The sequence below is a fragment of the Pithys albifrons genome, chromosome 4, assembly GCF_047495875.1.
Source record: "Pithys albifrons albifrons isolate INPA30051 chromosome 4, PitAlb_v1, whole genome shotgun sequence".
NCBI lineage: Eukaryota > Metazoa > Chordata > Aves > Passeriformes > Thamnophilidae > Pithys > Pithys albifrons.
In genome coordinates, this window is record NC_092461.1 from 91228077 (window position 1) to 91243149 (window position 15073).

Here is a 15073-nt window from a genome sequence, read left to right on the forward strand (position 1 = left end):
CAGGGAGATTATAAGGTAGGGAGAATGAGGATCCAGAAAGACAGAAGGAAGATGGAAAATGTGGGGTAGTATATATGTGGGAATGGACAATGTTATGTGTATTTGGGGTAACATCATTGTACAAATACATATGTAGGAAAGGAGGTGAGCATGGGAAACAGGAAAAAGCCCAAACAGTGGTACCAGTACCAGAGGAAATGGACTCTCTTCTCTATCTGTTCTCTGATATCATAATTTGCAGCCATAGTTTCAGTCCAACTGGGACAAAGCTGACACCTCTCAGCAAATGAACAAGAACTTGAAACTGTTGCAACACTAGAAGGTTACTGTAGAAACACTAGAATGTTACAAACATCTATCGCACTTCTTAAGTATGAAATTTCTTGTGGCCTTGTTCTCGTTTCCTTAAGTAGAGTTTTTATTAAGTAGAAGTTTACTTGATAACTTGTTAGAAGTAGTGCTAAAGGGAATTGCTGGATGTCCCTTACAAGTGTTTCTGTGCTCTCTCACAACAGGGTGACTTTTGCACTGTGATGACTTTTTGTAAAAGAAACAAAGCAAGCTACCTGTAATGGGAGACCCTAGTGTTGGTAAACCCAGGATTTTCCTAAGACAATCTTGTAGCCCAAAGCCCTTAGCTTCCATTGGCTTGTGTTCGTATATGCTTGTGCTTCAGAGGATGTTTAATCAAGAAATAAACTGCCCCTCTACTCTACCCCCACTAATTTAGTGCAAGAATCCATCACTTTAACAGAAACTTTATTTGTGCACATGGGAAAGGCTTTGTCTTTCATGCCAGTGACAGGGAGAACAAAGAAGGGGAGAAGTTGTCAAAGCTGTTGGTAAAGGATGATCCGCTTGCAGAGCTTATTTCAGGACTGATGTTTCTCTTCAATTCAGCATCTTCCTCCTTTTCCACCCATCGCTAAGGACAAATACAGAGAAACATGTGAGAACAATTTAAAGCAAAGTTGTAGTACAGGAAACCATGCAGACTGTGTAAGCATTGGTTGCAAATGTTCACTGGTGAGAAATCAAAGGTCTGTGTTATATATAGAAAGACACTTTTTGAAATTAAAAACTTCAGTCCTGTTTCCAATCCTTGTCCTAACCCAATAGGATCCTACTACCGCAATTGGCTTCTTTACTCATGCATTCAGGTACAGATTAGGGTCTCTCATACCTTGATTTGATTAATCTAAATGTGGGTTACAATAACCTGGCAGGATGGTGAGAAAACTTTGTGTTGTTCTCTGCTTTTAGCTGGTAAGTGCAGGCAGATCGCTCTGGTTTAGACCCAATTAATTTCCTTTAAGGAAAAGAGAGCTAAGCTGTTCTAAAAGGCCACAAGAAGTGGACTAATGATTCCCATCTGTCAGTCTGATACCTCCATTCTCATGTTTCGTTGTTTCCTCCCACTAAGTCTGCTTTGTATGTTCAATTGTGAAGCTCTTGATTTGATTTTGAAACTGTGATTTAAAAAGAATTTATGAACTTCCACTGTGGTGCTGAGGAAAGCATAACCTAAACATCCATTGGGCTTTTTTTCTGTCACTATGTGTTTCAAATTTTTGTCCCTGCTGTCCACTCATACCATTTCAAATTTGTGGCATAGTTATTTCCCCTAATTCCCCAGTTTCATCTTCCCACCAGGTTTAAAGCAACAAACAGGAGAAATGTTGCTTTGAGTACAAAGTGGCCACTTCTGTTATTTACATCCCTTCATTTAGTAAATGAACACTTGAGCTGAAATACCACTGACTTCTCAGAAGTCACTTGTTAGGTCACCTTCATCAGGAGGAGTCTCACTTACAGATGGACTGGACAGTGGAAGTTGTACCACCTCTGGGAGTTCCACCTCCATGAGATCTGGCCTCCTGGGACATCATATGGGAGCCCAGAGATCCACCAGAGATTCCACTGCTGGTAAAACCTGATGAATGGGTTGTACCTCTGGCACCTAGAACAGTTACAAAGGAGATGTTACTGACAAAAAAAAAAGAAGGAACCTTAATGAATAATTATAAAATACAATATTTAAAAAAAAAATCAAAGCTAGCATATATATCAAAGACAAGGTGACTGCTAATTAATTGACTTGTTCTGCCAGGATACTGCTTTTTAGCTGCCTCCTTGGAGAAAGGACATTCTCAGTGCCTTTGTGGATGTTCCCAGAACACAAAGAAATCTACAACTCTTGCACAGACTGTTTTTCATAAACCTAGATATCTAAAATAATTTCAGCACAGTTTGCCTCCGCTGAAATTGCACTTTTCTGAGGAACTGTCTGAGGACTGTGGAACAAACTCCTACAGAAACTAAGGATTCTTGCAGACCTCACTGCTTACTGTTCCACATGACAGACATGTTCCTTTCACTTCACTTTTGCTAGCATAAACCTGTGATAGATACCTGTAAAATTCAAACACCTCAAGCTGTGGTAGCCAGTGGTCAATTTATATGCATGTCTTCTACTCAGTATAAATAAGCCCCAAGCAAAATATTCCATTGCAAACTCCTGTTCTCCTGGGAGAGGAGTAAAGGATTAGTGATGACAAATATTAGTGATAATGCTTAAAGCTTTCCTGGAGGATGCTCAAATATTTTGGTGATGAGCTTGTTATAACATCTTCTGTAAAGTGATACTGAGCAATACTCATGCCCTGCTGCAGAATCAGCTGCTCCTTCGAGCATGTTTGTTCGAGGGGGAGGAAGGGTTACAGTCTGAATGAAAAGGTTAAGAAGATGTGTTTGGAGAGATTTCAGTGAGCACCTGCGGAAATGAAATCAGGTCCTTCTAGCTCTCAATCAGGCAAAGAATGTGTGGCAAGCTCTCCTGCTGCAGGGAGCCAAAGCTCACACCTGTCTTGGCAGTGTTACAGAGTTAGCATTTTTCACATGGATAAAAAACTCTTTTGGAATATCTCTTGTCAGCATAGCTAAGGTTTCCTTGAGTCATTCAGATTTCACCAAACTGGTGGTTTTCATGAAATTCCATAGTTAATACAGACATTGCAACAATAAAACTAGGCATTGTTAAATGTTTACTCTGCTTTTCTCTCATAAAGATTCTCAGCACATGGAGCAATACACGTCTTTAGTCTTTTAGTTTAGAAACGACAACTTCACACTCTTTATAGGACATCACCACTGAAGAGTTTGCTACTGGTAATGTGTGTGCTGAGAGCTGCTGTACCACCCTTATCTACAACATAAGGTAAGCTTGTGCAGCTGACTAGCATATGACTAGAGTGAGTAACTGGCCTCTCCCCATACCAGGATATCTGCTGCTAAGGCAGTGTGATGTCTGAGAGCAGCTCTCCTGCTCTTCATTCTCTCTGCACCCTCCTCTCCAGACTCTCTCTCATATTCTATCCCTTGGCTCCAGCCATCCCGTAAGCACTTTGCTGCTGAATATTCAATGAACTCTGCATTCAGAAACCTAAAATCAATGATCAGATCATACAAAGTAACAATTAAAAAATGGCTCACAGGAGTCACATACCATATGTCTCTAAATGACCCTTATGTCACTTATTCCCTCACTGTCTAGGGGGCCTCACACTATGAAAGATATTGGCAAATATGTAAATCGTATCTTTAAAAAAAAAAGTAACTTATTTCCTTTCAATCAAGCTTATCACACGTTTTACTATTGAAAAATGCCCCAAATCAACCCTGGACGGTTCATTTGACCAACCACCCATTTTATGGCTGGAGGAGTCAGATTCAGTTCCATCCTTCAGGAGATTTCTACCTGCTTACTATGGAAAGTACCAGTGGCTGACCAATATGGCAGAGATTCCTATCTATAATCAGTCTGCTGGTTAGCATACTTCTGACACATGGGGCATGTGGATCTGAGACCCCTAAGGCAGAAAGGGTTTTGAAGACTTTATCCGAGGTTAGAGAGTTAATTACTGTGCTGCTGGGTAAAGCAGGATTTCATGGGACACTCTGTTCTGTGTTGTCATGCCTATTTAGAGGATGTCTGCTGAATCAGGTCACAAAGGCAGGTCTGGCAGGGAGCATACCTTGTGCATGAATCCCACTGGACCTGGAGTGAAACAAGTGCCAAGCTGCTAAGAGTCATCTGGTCAGGGACTGCTCTGTGCAAGCAACAGAACAGCAAATACCTGCAGGGTTAGCTCATGTGAAAGGCAGCTATGCCTTATTTTAGTGCTTAGATAAGTGCTGTCAAGGATATACATTCCCTTCATGAAATCAACTCTTGGACTACAGCTAATTTCCCTCTGCTATAGCATTTGCATAAGGTTTTATGAGTTCTCCCTGTATGGATGTGTGGGAGTAAAGAGCAAGGAAAATCTGATAATTTATATGAAATGGAAGATCATGTTCTTGCATAAGTACATAGTTGCTTATTGCTACCATGACTCCCCATATTATTAACTATCCTGGTAGAATGGAGAGAGAGCACAAACTTCAAATAAACACTATCCTAAACCTCATGAATACTACATATGTATGTTGTCATTCATGCATATATACATTGAGAGAAAACACCCTTAATAACATCCCACTCACAGCACACAGTTAAATATAGGAATCTTACATCTTCAGTGCAATATAGGAATGTAGGAGAGAAGAGATTATTTGGCAAGTATATTTTCAAGGAAAAAATAATCCTTTGATCCTGTGCACCGAACCACAAAACCCCCCACACACACACAGACAATTGCTCATACCCATTTCCTGGAGAGTAGAAGTAGGGCCTCCAGAGTGCACACCTCCCCCAGATGCTCTTGCTTCATGGGACATCATTGATGAAGCAAGAGATCCTGCTGAGATCCCAGAGGGAGTGAACCCAGCATTGCGAACATTCTGGTCAGACATTTTTGCTATCTGGTGGTGAGAAGTCCACTGAAACACTGTGAGGCTCAGCCAGTCTTTTTATACACTCTCCAGCTAACAGTGAAGAAATGAAACTGATCCAGGATCAGGGAGAATAGAAACTGAAACTTATCCAGGAAACGAAACTGAACTTTATGGATAGGCTTTTTATCCATGAAATGAAACTCAACTTTATGAATAGGCCTTTTTATTGCTGTTGCCAGGTTGAGATTAGACAAACAAACTAATTTCCTCTTATGATACTAAAGCAAATTAGTAGTCCTTGAACCACTGATGGGCAAGAGATGTGGCTGACAACTTTCTTCCTTTACTCTTTTGCATTGCAGGTTATTGTACTGAATTACACATGTAAAAGATAGCCCCTTGTTTTAAGAATTCATACAACTCTGATTAAAGACAAGAGGCAAAAAGGCAGCAAAGGGTGGCATGCAGAAACTGCAACTTGAGTGGGCTGTGGCATCCAGCATTCAGTTGTGGCACAGTTATCCGTGAAAACACTGGTTTACAGAGAGATAGAAATTGGACAACAAGGGATGATTGGAATTAATTTCTATATGGAAGGAACTGTGAGGGGAACTTGTGTCATACGAGCAGATTGATAGGGATGTTCTGTTCTTCCTTGTGCAAATCCTACTAAAGCAGAGTCTCCATCTTTAATGAACAGGCCTTTGAAAATGGCACACACTTCTTTATTGCAGCTTTTTTAAGCCAGTAGTTTAAATAAGGCTCGTTAAAAATCCATGGACCTCCTCCCTTAGGTAAAGAGAAATATCTGATTAGGTCACACTACCATAGCAGTGGCTGTGAAAGTGGAAACATAAACGCATAGCATTTTCACAGTAGTATAATCTCTGTATCTTGTACATGGTGGGTTATAGAACAAAGGATATAAAGTCCATTCCTCTCTTCATATATGTGCTATTTATTTGAGCAGTGGGATATCTGGCCCATGTACCCTTGAGCAGCAATGCTCTTTTAACTCTTTCCATTCATTCAATTATTCTTTAATTCATAGATGTTAGTTTTCTTTAATTCCAATGTTTAATATTTTTGTTTTCTACTGTGCTTGTATTAGGTCTTCTGTAATTAAGATGCATCTCTAACCCAATAATTTCTCCGGTCCCTCATTTATCATGTTTAATTACTTAATGTTGTAAAATAGCTGACACTGAGGCTTAAATGCAGGTAAAATTCCATGTAAGAATAGGACAATGAATGTTATAGATCTTCTTCAAAGTCACAATAAAACCAAAAATGCCACTTTCTTTGTACATATTGCTACAGATCCTTCCTTTAAAACTGGTAAAATCTTTTGGTGCTTTGTTGATTTAATTTATTTAATTTTCAAAAAAATGCCCATAGGAAATGAAGGTAAATTCTGACAAATCCATGGAAAATGAAGGCTTCGCAAGCTGCAGTGACTCTATATGAGATGATGTTGTACTCTGTCCTAAATCACAATTCATAATGGATACACACAAAGTTGTCTAACTAAAAATAAATAAAACTAGATAAAATAAAATTTTATTTCAAGCAAAGTGCCTCAAGGCAATTCAGATTGGTAGAGACATCAGTAAATAAGTAGGCAAAGAAGAAATTACTCTTAGTCTCATGAAAACAAGATGGAAAAACTCAGTGTAATAAGGAGAGGGAAAGCACTGAAGGGATTCAAGGGAAGCCTCTGTTTATAAGTAACAGTGCCACGGAGCTGGTCAGGAAGGAGGTGGCTCTAAAATCTGCCATGTGGTTCCAGTGAGTTGGATGAGGGACATGTGAGTAGGCACAGATGCTATAGTGCTAAGTGCTAAGCTGAGTTCTGCTTACCTCTGTACTCTTCTTACTATAGTTGCAGAGCAAATGTAAGTCATGGAGAAGTTGTGACGTGGTAGGGATTTACTTTTACTTGTTTTCAGCTTATTAGGAAAACTTGGGACAATGTCTTGTAGGAAAATGAATGAAAACAAGATCAATCTCTTGTACATGTGTCAGGGCTGAGTCTGTCACTAGGTCTTAACAGCTGTGGTCAGCCTTGCACTTGTCTGCAGCTCCATCACAGCCATACTTCAGTGATCCAGGCTGAGCTACAGCCTGCCTTCATGGCTTGACCTTGGTCCTGCCTTGTTAGCAAGGATAGACTTGCCCAGCAATCACTGGACTGTGACTGATCATGGCTACTGTCACCTGACCTGAACATGATTTGTTGAGTCATATTTCTGAATTGACCTTGGACTTGGCTCTACAAATCTGCCTGATGATTTGGACTATTTGTTCAACCTGCTTGTCATCCTCCGGACCTGCTAGGCTCACCTCTGTTGGTGGGACAGCACCTTGCTGTGCCCTGTCAACGTGTGACATGAACATCACAGCCTCCAATTTAAAAAGATCCAGTGTCGCTGCTGGAGTGGGATAGGGAACAAGAACACAGTGCTTGAGCCTGCAGCTTCCAGGAATTCTCTTTCTCCACAAATTCAGAAAGATGTGCTTCTCCTTTCACCTTCCAGCTTTGTGTGAAATACTTTTTTAAATGAGCCCTACATTTCCCTCCCCCCCCCCCCCCCTTGTTTAAATGGCTTTTTTAATTAAAAAGAGTAACTTCCAAGATGCTCGGCAAGCATAACTGATGTTCAGCTGTGTTTGCAAGGAGACTGGCACAGAAGCACCAAGGCAGTTGTAAGTCTCTGTGGACTGTTTGCCAAAAATCCAAGCAGTGAGAGTTTAAGAGCCAAACTGATGCAACTTCTCATTCAAGAAGAAACAACTAATGTGTTTCACTGAGCCTGACATGATAAGAGTAAACTGGATATGTGAGAGTATCTGAGCAAGCTAGTTTCCCCATTCCAGATACTAAAAATCTGAGGAGAGTAGATTGGTGGTGTGAGCTGACCTGAAAAGCATTCAGTGACACTTCTAAGCCTGAGAGAACAGAGAGTCAAAGCCATGAATACCAAGAGTACGACTGCCTTTATTTTCAGTGTCACTACAATTTCAGTAGCCTTAGGTGCTGAAGCACTTAAACATGTAGCTAATATAATTTGATGTTTAACTCTCTGAGTTTCAGGTTCAAATGAAATCCTTAGGTGTGAAAAATCTAGACTGTGTGCTCTTTGAAATAATTTGGAAAAACAGAGACTTGATTGGAAGTACTCTAAAAATTTGAGCTGTGGGCATCCTTCCCTATGTCAATTAAAAAAAAAAAGAAGTGTGCTAAGCTGGAAACACTAAACAAACCAATGCAACCAGATGTTTAGGCAACTCTTCTATATTTTGCTTGGAATGACCTTAATTGCTTGTGTCTGTGGATATAAACTGCTGTGTCTCTTCAGTATGTTTTCCTTGCAGTTCCCACTAGTGTGCCACTGAGATACTTACCTCATAGTGAAGCCCAGCTGATGATAGACATTAATCTCTGCTTTTGGTAGTCACCTTTTTCATTCCAATAATATGTTCATTGAAGTCACTTTTTCATAAACGTTTTCCCATAAACCTCTGTTTCAAAAGAGATTATTCAAACAGCTTTTAAACAATTACTCTTTTGAAGGGTCTAATTGAAGGAAATAAACCTGTAGAGAATCTGACTGAACCAAAGATCTTCAGCATCCAAGATTATCTATCTGTCACCCTCTGACCTATTTCCTTTACACTACTTTTTAATTTTTGTAGCAATTACAGTGTATATGGATAATACCTATTAGCATATTTATGGTCACTGCTTCATATTTATTGTCTGCACAACTCATTAATCTTCATCTAGTGTGTGAGGCTGACAGCTCAATCTATTTTGCAATCTCTGGGCAGCAGCCATATCCAAAAAGCTTTTGTTTCCCTGTAAATAAACTGTGTTCAGGACCAGAGGACAATGGTACATCACGCAGTGATTGACACAAGCCATGGCTGCTAATCAAAAGTAGATTTTATTACCAGCTGAGTCAAGTGCATTATGGGGCCATTGTTCTAGTGCTGTCAGGGCAAGAGCATACGTAGTCAGTCACCTTCTCAAGATGGGTTGATTGTTCTCCAAGATTAGACAGAGTTGCCTTATTATCCATCCCAGACAACAAGGCATCTCACCCAAACAGACGCCTTTACAGAAACTGCCTGTACATTGAATTCATTTGAATTGCTAATGCATAATCTGTCCAGCACAGATGTGCAATGAATATTTGGATGTTGTTTTGCATGTCAGTTGAGAAGACTGAATGATGAGGTGATGATCGTTCAGTGATGGGTACTGGACATTTGCCAACAATTGAGTTTGAGCACTTTCCCTGACAGTAATCAGATCAGCTTCCAAAACGTCTTTTCTTCAATTCACTGACAATTTATGTTAGAAGATAATGCAACTCTCTCACAGTTAACACAGTTGGCAGCAATTTGCATTTTTTTCGTATAATTAAATTTTTCATTTCACCCAAGAAGAAATACTTAAAAGCCGCCTATAACTGATATACATATTCCAAGACACTTCCAAAGTAACTCCACTTGAATAAGAGGCCACCTAGATAAGTAAAAAATGGCAAAACTCTCCATAATACAGGTTTTATTAGTTATAAAGCCACATTTGCTGTGAAAAAATAGGAAGCTTCTTATCAAACCCTAATAAGTAAGGTCTCCCAAAAAAACAGGAAATGAAATAGCATTTAACGTGTGGCCATGGTTGTGGTTAGGGTAGGTCAGCAAACACAATGTTCTGATTTAAAACTTTTCAGTCTCTGTGAGGGTTGATGTAGTATGAAATAAGAGCAGAAATGAACCCCACAAGACTGATATTATGATATCAAGGGACTGATATGAGCTCACACAGTGACATCATGTGATTCATGTGAATGTGAAAGAGGTCTTTATGTAGTCACAATCACAGAATCATACAAAAATTTAGGCTGGAAGGAAGCTCTGGAGGTCATCCAGTCAAGACAGGGACTTACCCTGTCATTTGCTCAGAGACATACTTCATTGAGCTCTCAGTATCTCCATGGATGAAGGTTCCACTTTTTTCTGTTGTCATCCTTTATCTCTGCACCCCTGAGGAGATTCTCCATCTTCTTCAAATCCCTCATTACTTCAAATCCAAAAAGCACAGCTAAAACCTTACCTTTAGGACATAAGTAGCTAAAAAGCTATTGATAGCTCAGAAAATCAGAGGCTTGTGGGGACACTTCTCTGATACCTAAGAAATTTTATCTTCTAACTCTATTTAGGTATGTGTCTAGTGAATCTCTAATCATATAACAAATAATTTTTCCTCAGAAATAAATAACAATGCTTTTCAAGAATGTCTAGAGCTCTTTTTAGAATATACATGAATTTTTGCAGGATTGTTATCTGTCTTTCAACGGTAAAGATGAGGACTCACAAGTGTGCCACAGAGGGAAAAATCACTTCCTTTAACTTGGCAGTCTTTCTACTAGTGAAATTTACTACAGCTAGATAAGATTGGGAAGTGATTAACCCAGAAGTAATATAATCAATGACAGAAAGGAATTTACAGGAATTTAAGTTTTAATTTGTCAGTCTTTTTCAGGGTTGGGCTACATCCATCTCATTTGGATTTTGATTATAATTTTCATCTGTCAAAAGCGAGACATCATTATCCCTACATTATAGATGAAACAAATCACAAAGTTGAACTGGTGGCTTTTGGGGGAAGAAAATTCCAGTTTTGGATGCTTTAATTTTGTATCCTATAAAAAGAGAACCATAAACATGTGTAATATCTATATGCACTGCATAATCATAATATCACTATGGATTTTCCAGAAAAAAAAGCCTTCGAATAAGCAGACTGAGATGACTAAGTATAGACCTTAAATGGAGTTGGGTGGTAAAAATCTTACCAGATGTCCACTTTGCACGTCCAAATTCTAGTTTGTACTCTTCAGAGCTCTGCCTGGCTTGATCATACCCCACAATAGCACCTCTGCTTTTGACCTTAATATTATATTGGTGAGCATAGTCAGTCTTGATGTTGTCGTTTGTGCCAGGATTCTACTCCATAGTCCAAGCATATCAAATGAGACCCTGCTCAAAAGAGACTCTGCAGAAGAGGGAACAGTCCTGCCTTGAATGCTCAGAGGATTCACCCAGATCAGGACTCAGCCCTTTGAGAGTGGCACCATAGGAATCAGGAGTAGAAACCCCACTCAGCCATGGAGTCATGTTCTCATTTGTTCTTTGTCTTCAAGAAGTCTTCATCATGACATTGGGCTTCCCACTGATTCTTTGATATTCTATCCTGAGCTGCCACATGTCTTTGACAGAGTGAAATGGAAGCCTGGGCATCATTCTCAAAGTTATTAATTTCTGCTGTAAGGACAGTGGTATTTGAAAGATGTCATGGGATAGCCTGTGTTTAATGTTCTTAGTGAAGTAATTTTTTAATTCCAAAGACATTTAACACAAGCCTGCACTGTAGGAGACTATCCTTAGGGTTAAAAGTCTTATTTAACAAAACATGGAAAGTTATTTCTGCTTACAAATAGGTGTCACTAGCAGGGTCTTTGCCTTTTTGTGTGTGAATATGGAGGTAAAGACAAATTGTTCCCTTATATATTATTCTGTAAAATGAAATGCATACACAAGTGACAAACCTGTGTCATCTGCTGAGTTAGAGTTTCATTTGATTTTGAGCTTACAGTCTTCCCATGTACAGTTACATTAACAAAACCTCAGAATACAGGAAGGCAGACTATTCTAGGCTGTGGGAAAGAAAAGTGAATCAGTACACACAGTCTTCAAGACTTAGAGATGTGAGGGAAAATTGTAAGTCTTTCTAGAATCTAGGAAAGAGTTTCATGAAGACAATAGATGAAGTGTATAAGCAACTAATAGGTTATACTGCTCCCTTTAAAGGAATATAAAATTATTTCTTTTTCTGGAATAAATGTGGTGAAAACAAAAATAAAATGTGAAGAAATAGAATGAATGGTCAAAATGCTACTGTTAACAACACTGAGTTCCCCCTGCTACTCAAATGTAATCACAGTTGATGCCTTACTAAAGCCATTTCAAAACACACAGTCTACTAACATTAAGGAAGTGTATATAAAAGTATGAGAACCTTTTCAAGTTCAGGGATACCGCATGAATAAGCACAGTATGTGCTCCAGGGTAAGTGCTGAGCAGCAGGGAACCTCATCCAGCAGGTGCTCCAAGGGCAGGCGTGGTGGGTTCAGTTCCGTGCAGAAGCAGCTGGCAGGACAGGAGGCTGTGATGCCCACAGTCTCTAGTCCGAGACAGAGGGCATGAGCTCGGTGATGGTATGGGCTGTGTGAGTTGTCAGGTCTCTTCCTCATCTCCCATACTGCAGCTTCTGCATCCCAGGAGCACACTCTAACCATGTGTGGCTGGTTGACATTGCAGGGTCCAAGGGACTGAAACAAAGTCCTGTTTCCAGAAAGTAAAGGGCAAGTCTTGTCAGAAAAAAGCTGAGCACAGAAAGCCTAAAATATATGGACTTCTCCTTGCCCATAAGTTGAAGGGAATACTATTTTGAAATTCCCAGGTGACATATATTATGTTACTCAGGCCTTATGTTAATAAGCATAGTATAGTTTTTAATATAGACAAAGATTTCAAATGCCAATACAAGTGAGTACTTATGAAAGCATAAGTGCTGGAAACACTTTTATGGGTGCTTTGAAAAGCAATTATTGACAAAGTGGCCAATCTATTACATGGGCAAGGGTCTTGAAGACCAGATGGCCTGACTCATTTCTCAGTTCAAGCTGCAAGATGTATGGATAAGTTTCAGGCCATGCTTAAAGGGACCAAGGTGTTTCCTTGGAATAACAATGAGTGTGGCTGCTTCTCTTAGACTCTTCTAGGCTTTAACAGACTGTATCAGTGAAGACAGACCTCTTATTTTATGTTTCTTAGAAAGATTTTGTACCTGAAGGATGTTTGGATGTGGTGTTAATTTTTCCAGGTTTGAGAATGCAGGCTACGTGTTTATATGAGTTACTCTGTTACGCTGAATGCTGAGTGCCATCTGACTGGAGCTGGTGAGTTTATCTATTGTCATTGTTACAAATAAATGTAACGCAGAATCAGAGATATTGTAGAGGGTAAAGCAGCATGAGTAAGGGTGAGGTACCGTGAGAAAACTACACAGAGAAAGCTCTCTCTGGAAAGAACATGGAGCGAATGCTCTCGGCATCCGTAACTAGGCACTACTCAATGTGGATTTGCCAAGGGCATGTTGTCCGTGGCCAGCCTGACTGCTCTCTGTATCAAAATGCCTGGTATCCTGAGTGCCATGGAAGATTTTGTAACAGAAAAACCAAAAAATTTCTCAAAAAGAAAAAAAAAGAAGCTGTTTTTAAAGAAGTTTACAACTCTAAACAAAAGAAAAACCTTCATTATCTCTACAGTATTTAAGAAAACATGTCTTCCCATGGATAAATACCTTGAAGCAAGAGTGACTTCAGCAATTAGGTAACTTTCCTCATAACAGAGATGCCTTTAAGCTTCTGAACATCACCCATTTATGACAGTATAATGCAAGCCTTACGGAAAGGTTCATCAAGCTGATTTAAATCCTTGTGGCTAGTTCTTAAATGGGAAAGAAAGTGCTTCCCTATTTATAATGCTGAAGCTGCTGGGCAAGACACAGTGGAAGACTTAAATTAAATGTCAAATCATGAGGCACTAACAATAAATAATGAGGAGATTTCTATTGCTTGTGGTGGTTGCAGATAAGACACTGAATAAACTATTTACTGCAGGTTGGTTGAGCAGTCCTAGATGGATCATCCATGTGTTTTGTTACTTGGATGGATGAGCAGACTGGTGTGAGCCTGTGCTGCTCACATCTCTCTGGTACCAGACCCTGTCTGTACTGTAAAATAGCTGGCAGTGTGCCAAGATTTCAAGAGCAAATCTCTCTCATCTCTTCTCCTTATGCAATATAGACCTATCCGGTGCAATTTCCTACCCTACTTCCCTACATCACTTGATGATGAGAGGGGCTACAGGGAAGTCACCCTGTGGTGTGGTTCATCTCTATGCATTAGCATTAGGTAGACGTTATTTTGGGAAAAAAAAATAGGTTGTAGGACCTGATTAGTTGCAAGAGATCACATAACCCCCAGTGTATGCTTTGTATCTGACTGTGAGGGGGAAGAAGCTGGAAATTTGCCTGTTGCACCTGGACACCACGGTCTAGTGATACCTAAATCTATTTCTTCCCAGTATCCTTCCTTTGTGCCTGGTTGGTTTGTTGTGTTAAGTGGTGTGTCAGAAGAACATTGAGGTTACTTCTTGGGCTCAAGAATCTGCACAGAAAACCCAGTCCTGATGACAGAGCATTGAGGAACTCTTTATTCCGTTCCCCATAGCAGAGTGATATTTAGGAAGGTGTCTCTATGGAAAAGCCACGAGAAGTTCAGTTGAAATATCAGCAGCTATTCTAAGTGAAAGAGAAAATTGGACATACTTACAGAGTGCCAACGAGGCTGTTGAGAGGAGTTAGTGCCATGGGAAAAAGCAGAATAAATGTGTAGTATTTGCTGGCTCTTCTTTGGTACAGAGGAATAGGACTTGAAATCTTATTTGTTCCACAGGATTTTGACACTTGTCAGTTCCTGCCATGGTTATGTCACAACTCATGTGAAAGTGAGTTTGATCAGCTTAAATGAGATGTTATCTGAAAGTCTATGGATAACTTTCTGGCTTCAGGCCCACCTCCATCCATTTTTCCTGCTCTTTTCCTCTGTAGGGGTTGAGATATTCTTGCAATTAGCAAAGAGAGTTACTGAGGGAATACAAACAACATTGTAAATTTGAAAAGAAACTATTTTGCCCTTCCTGTCCCTGTCCACCAAGATCAGCACCAAGCACAGTATAATGGATAGTTTGAATATTCTGGGGAGATGAGTGTTTCAAATGTAAACTTAGTTACTTTGCTCACCTTGCAAAGGCCTGGAGTGAGTGTGGTGTAGCCTGTCATTTACAAGCACCTTAAGAATCAATTGCTTTGCCTTTTGTGCACCAATTTTTAATAGCACAGTTCTAAAGTGAACTTTGAGCCTAGAATCACCATAGTGGAGGAATCACGTAGAGCCCGATTAAAAGGAAATACTTGTCTTGAAACCCACTGTGGGAGTCTATCACACTCAGATCCTGCCTCAGTTTTGTCTGTTTAGTGTTCTTAAAGTTTTTTTAACTCACTGAAACTACAGCCTTTGTTATTTGTTCTAATCAGTTT

The 15073-nt window shown here is 39.8% G+C and overlaps 1 protein-coding gene across 1 annotated transcript; it reads right to left on the reverse strand.

Moving 5' to 3' along the window:
* Nucleotides 1–742: 742 nt before the first annotated feature.
* LOC139670990 (interferon alpha-inducible protein 27-like protein 2A) lies at nt 743–4925 on the reverse strand. Its single transcript, XM_071553149.1, has 3 exons — nt 4707–4925; nt 1814–1960; nt 743–925 (listed from the first exon to the last, which is right to left on the reverse strand). The coding sequence occupies exons 1-3, from the start codon at nt 4852–4854 to the stop codon at nt 897–899; spliced, it is 324 nt and encodes a 107-aa protein (XP_071409250.1). The 5' UTR covers nt 4855–4925; the 3' UTR covers nt 743–896.
* Nucleotides 4926–15073: the final 10148 nt, after the last annotated feature.

Excerpts from the sequence above, each read along its gene's own strand:
- LOC139670990 (XM_071553149.1), bottom strand. The coding sequence starts at position 4,854 with ATGTCTGACCAGAATGTTCGCAATGCTGGGTTCACTCCCTCTGGGATC. Across the intron at positions 1,961-4,706 it reads TTCTACTCTCCAGGAAATGG|GTGCCAGAGGTACAACCCAT; the intron begins GTATGAGCAATT and ends TAACTGTTCTAG. Across the intron at positions 926-1,813 it reads TTCCACTGTCCAGTCCATCT|CGATGGGTGGAAAAGGAGGA; the intron begins GTAAGTGAGACT and ends ATTTGTCCTTAG.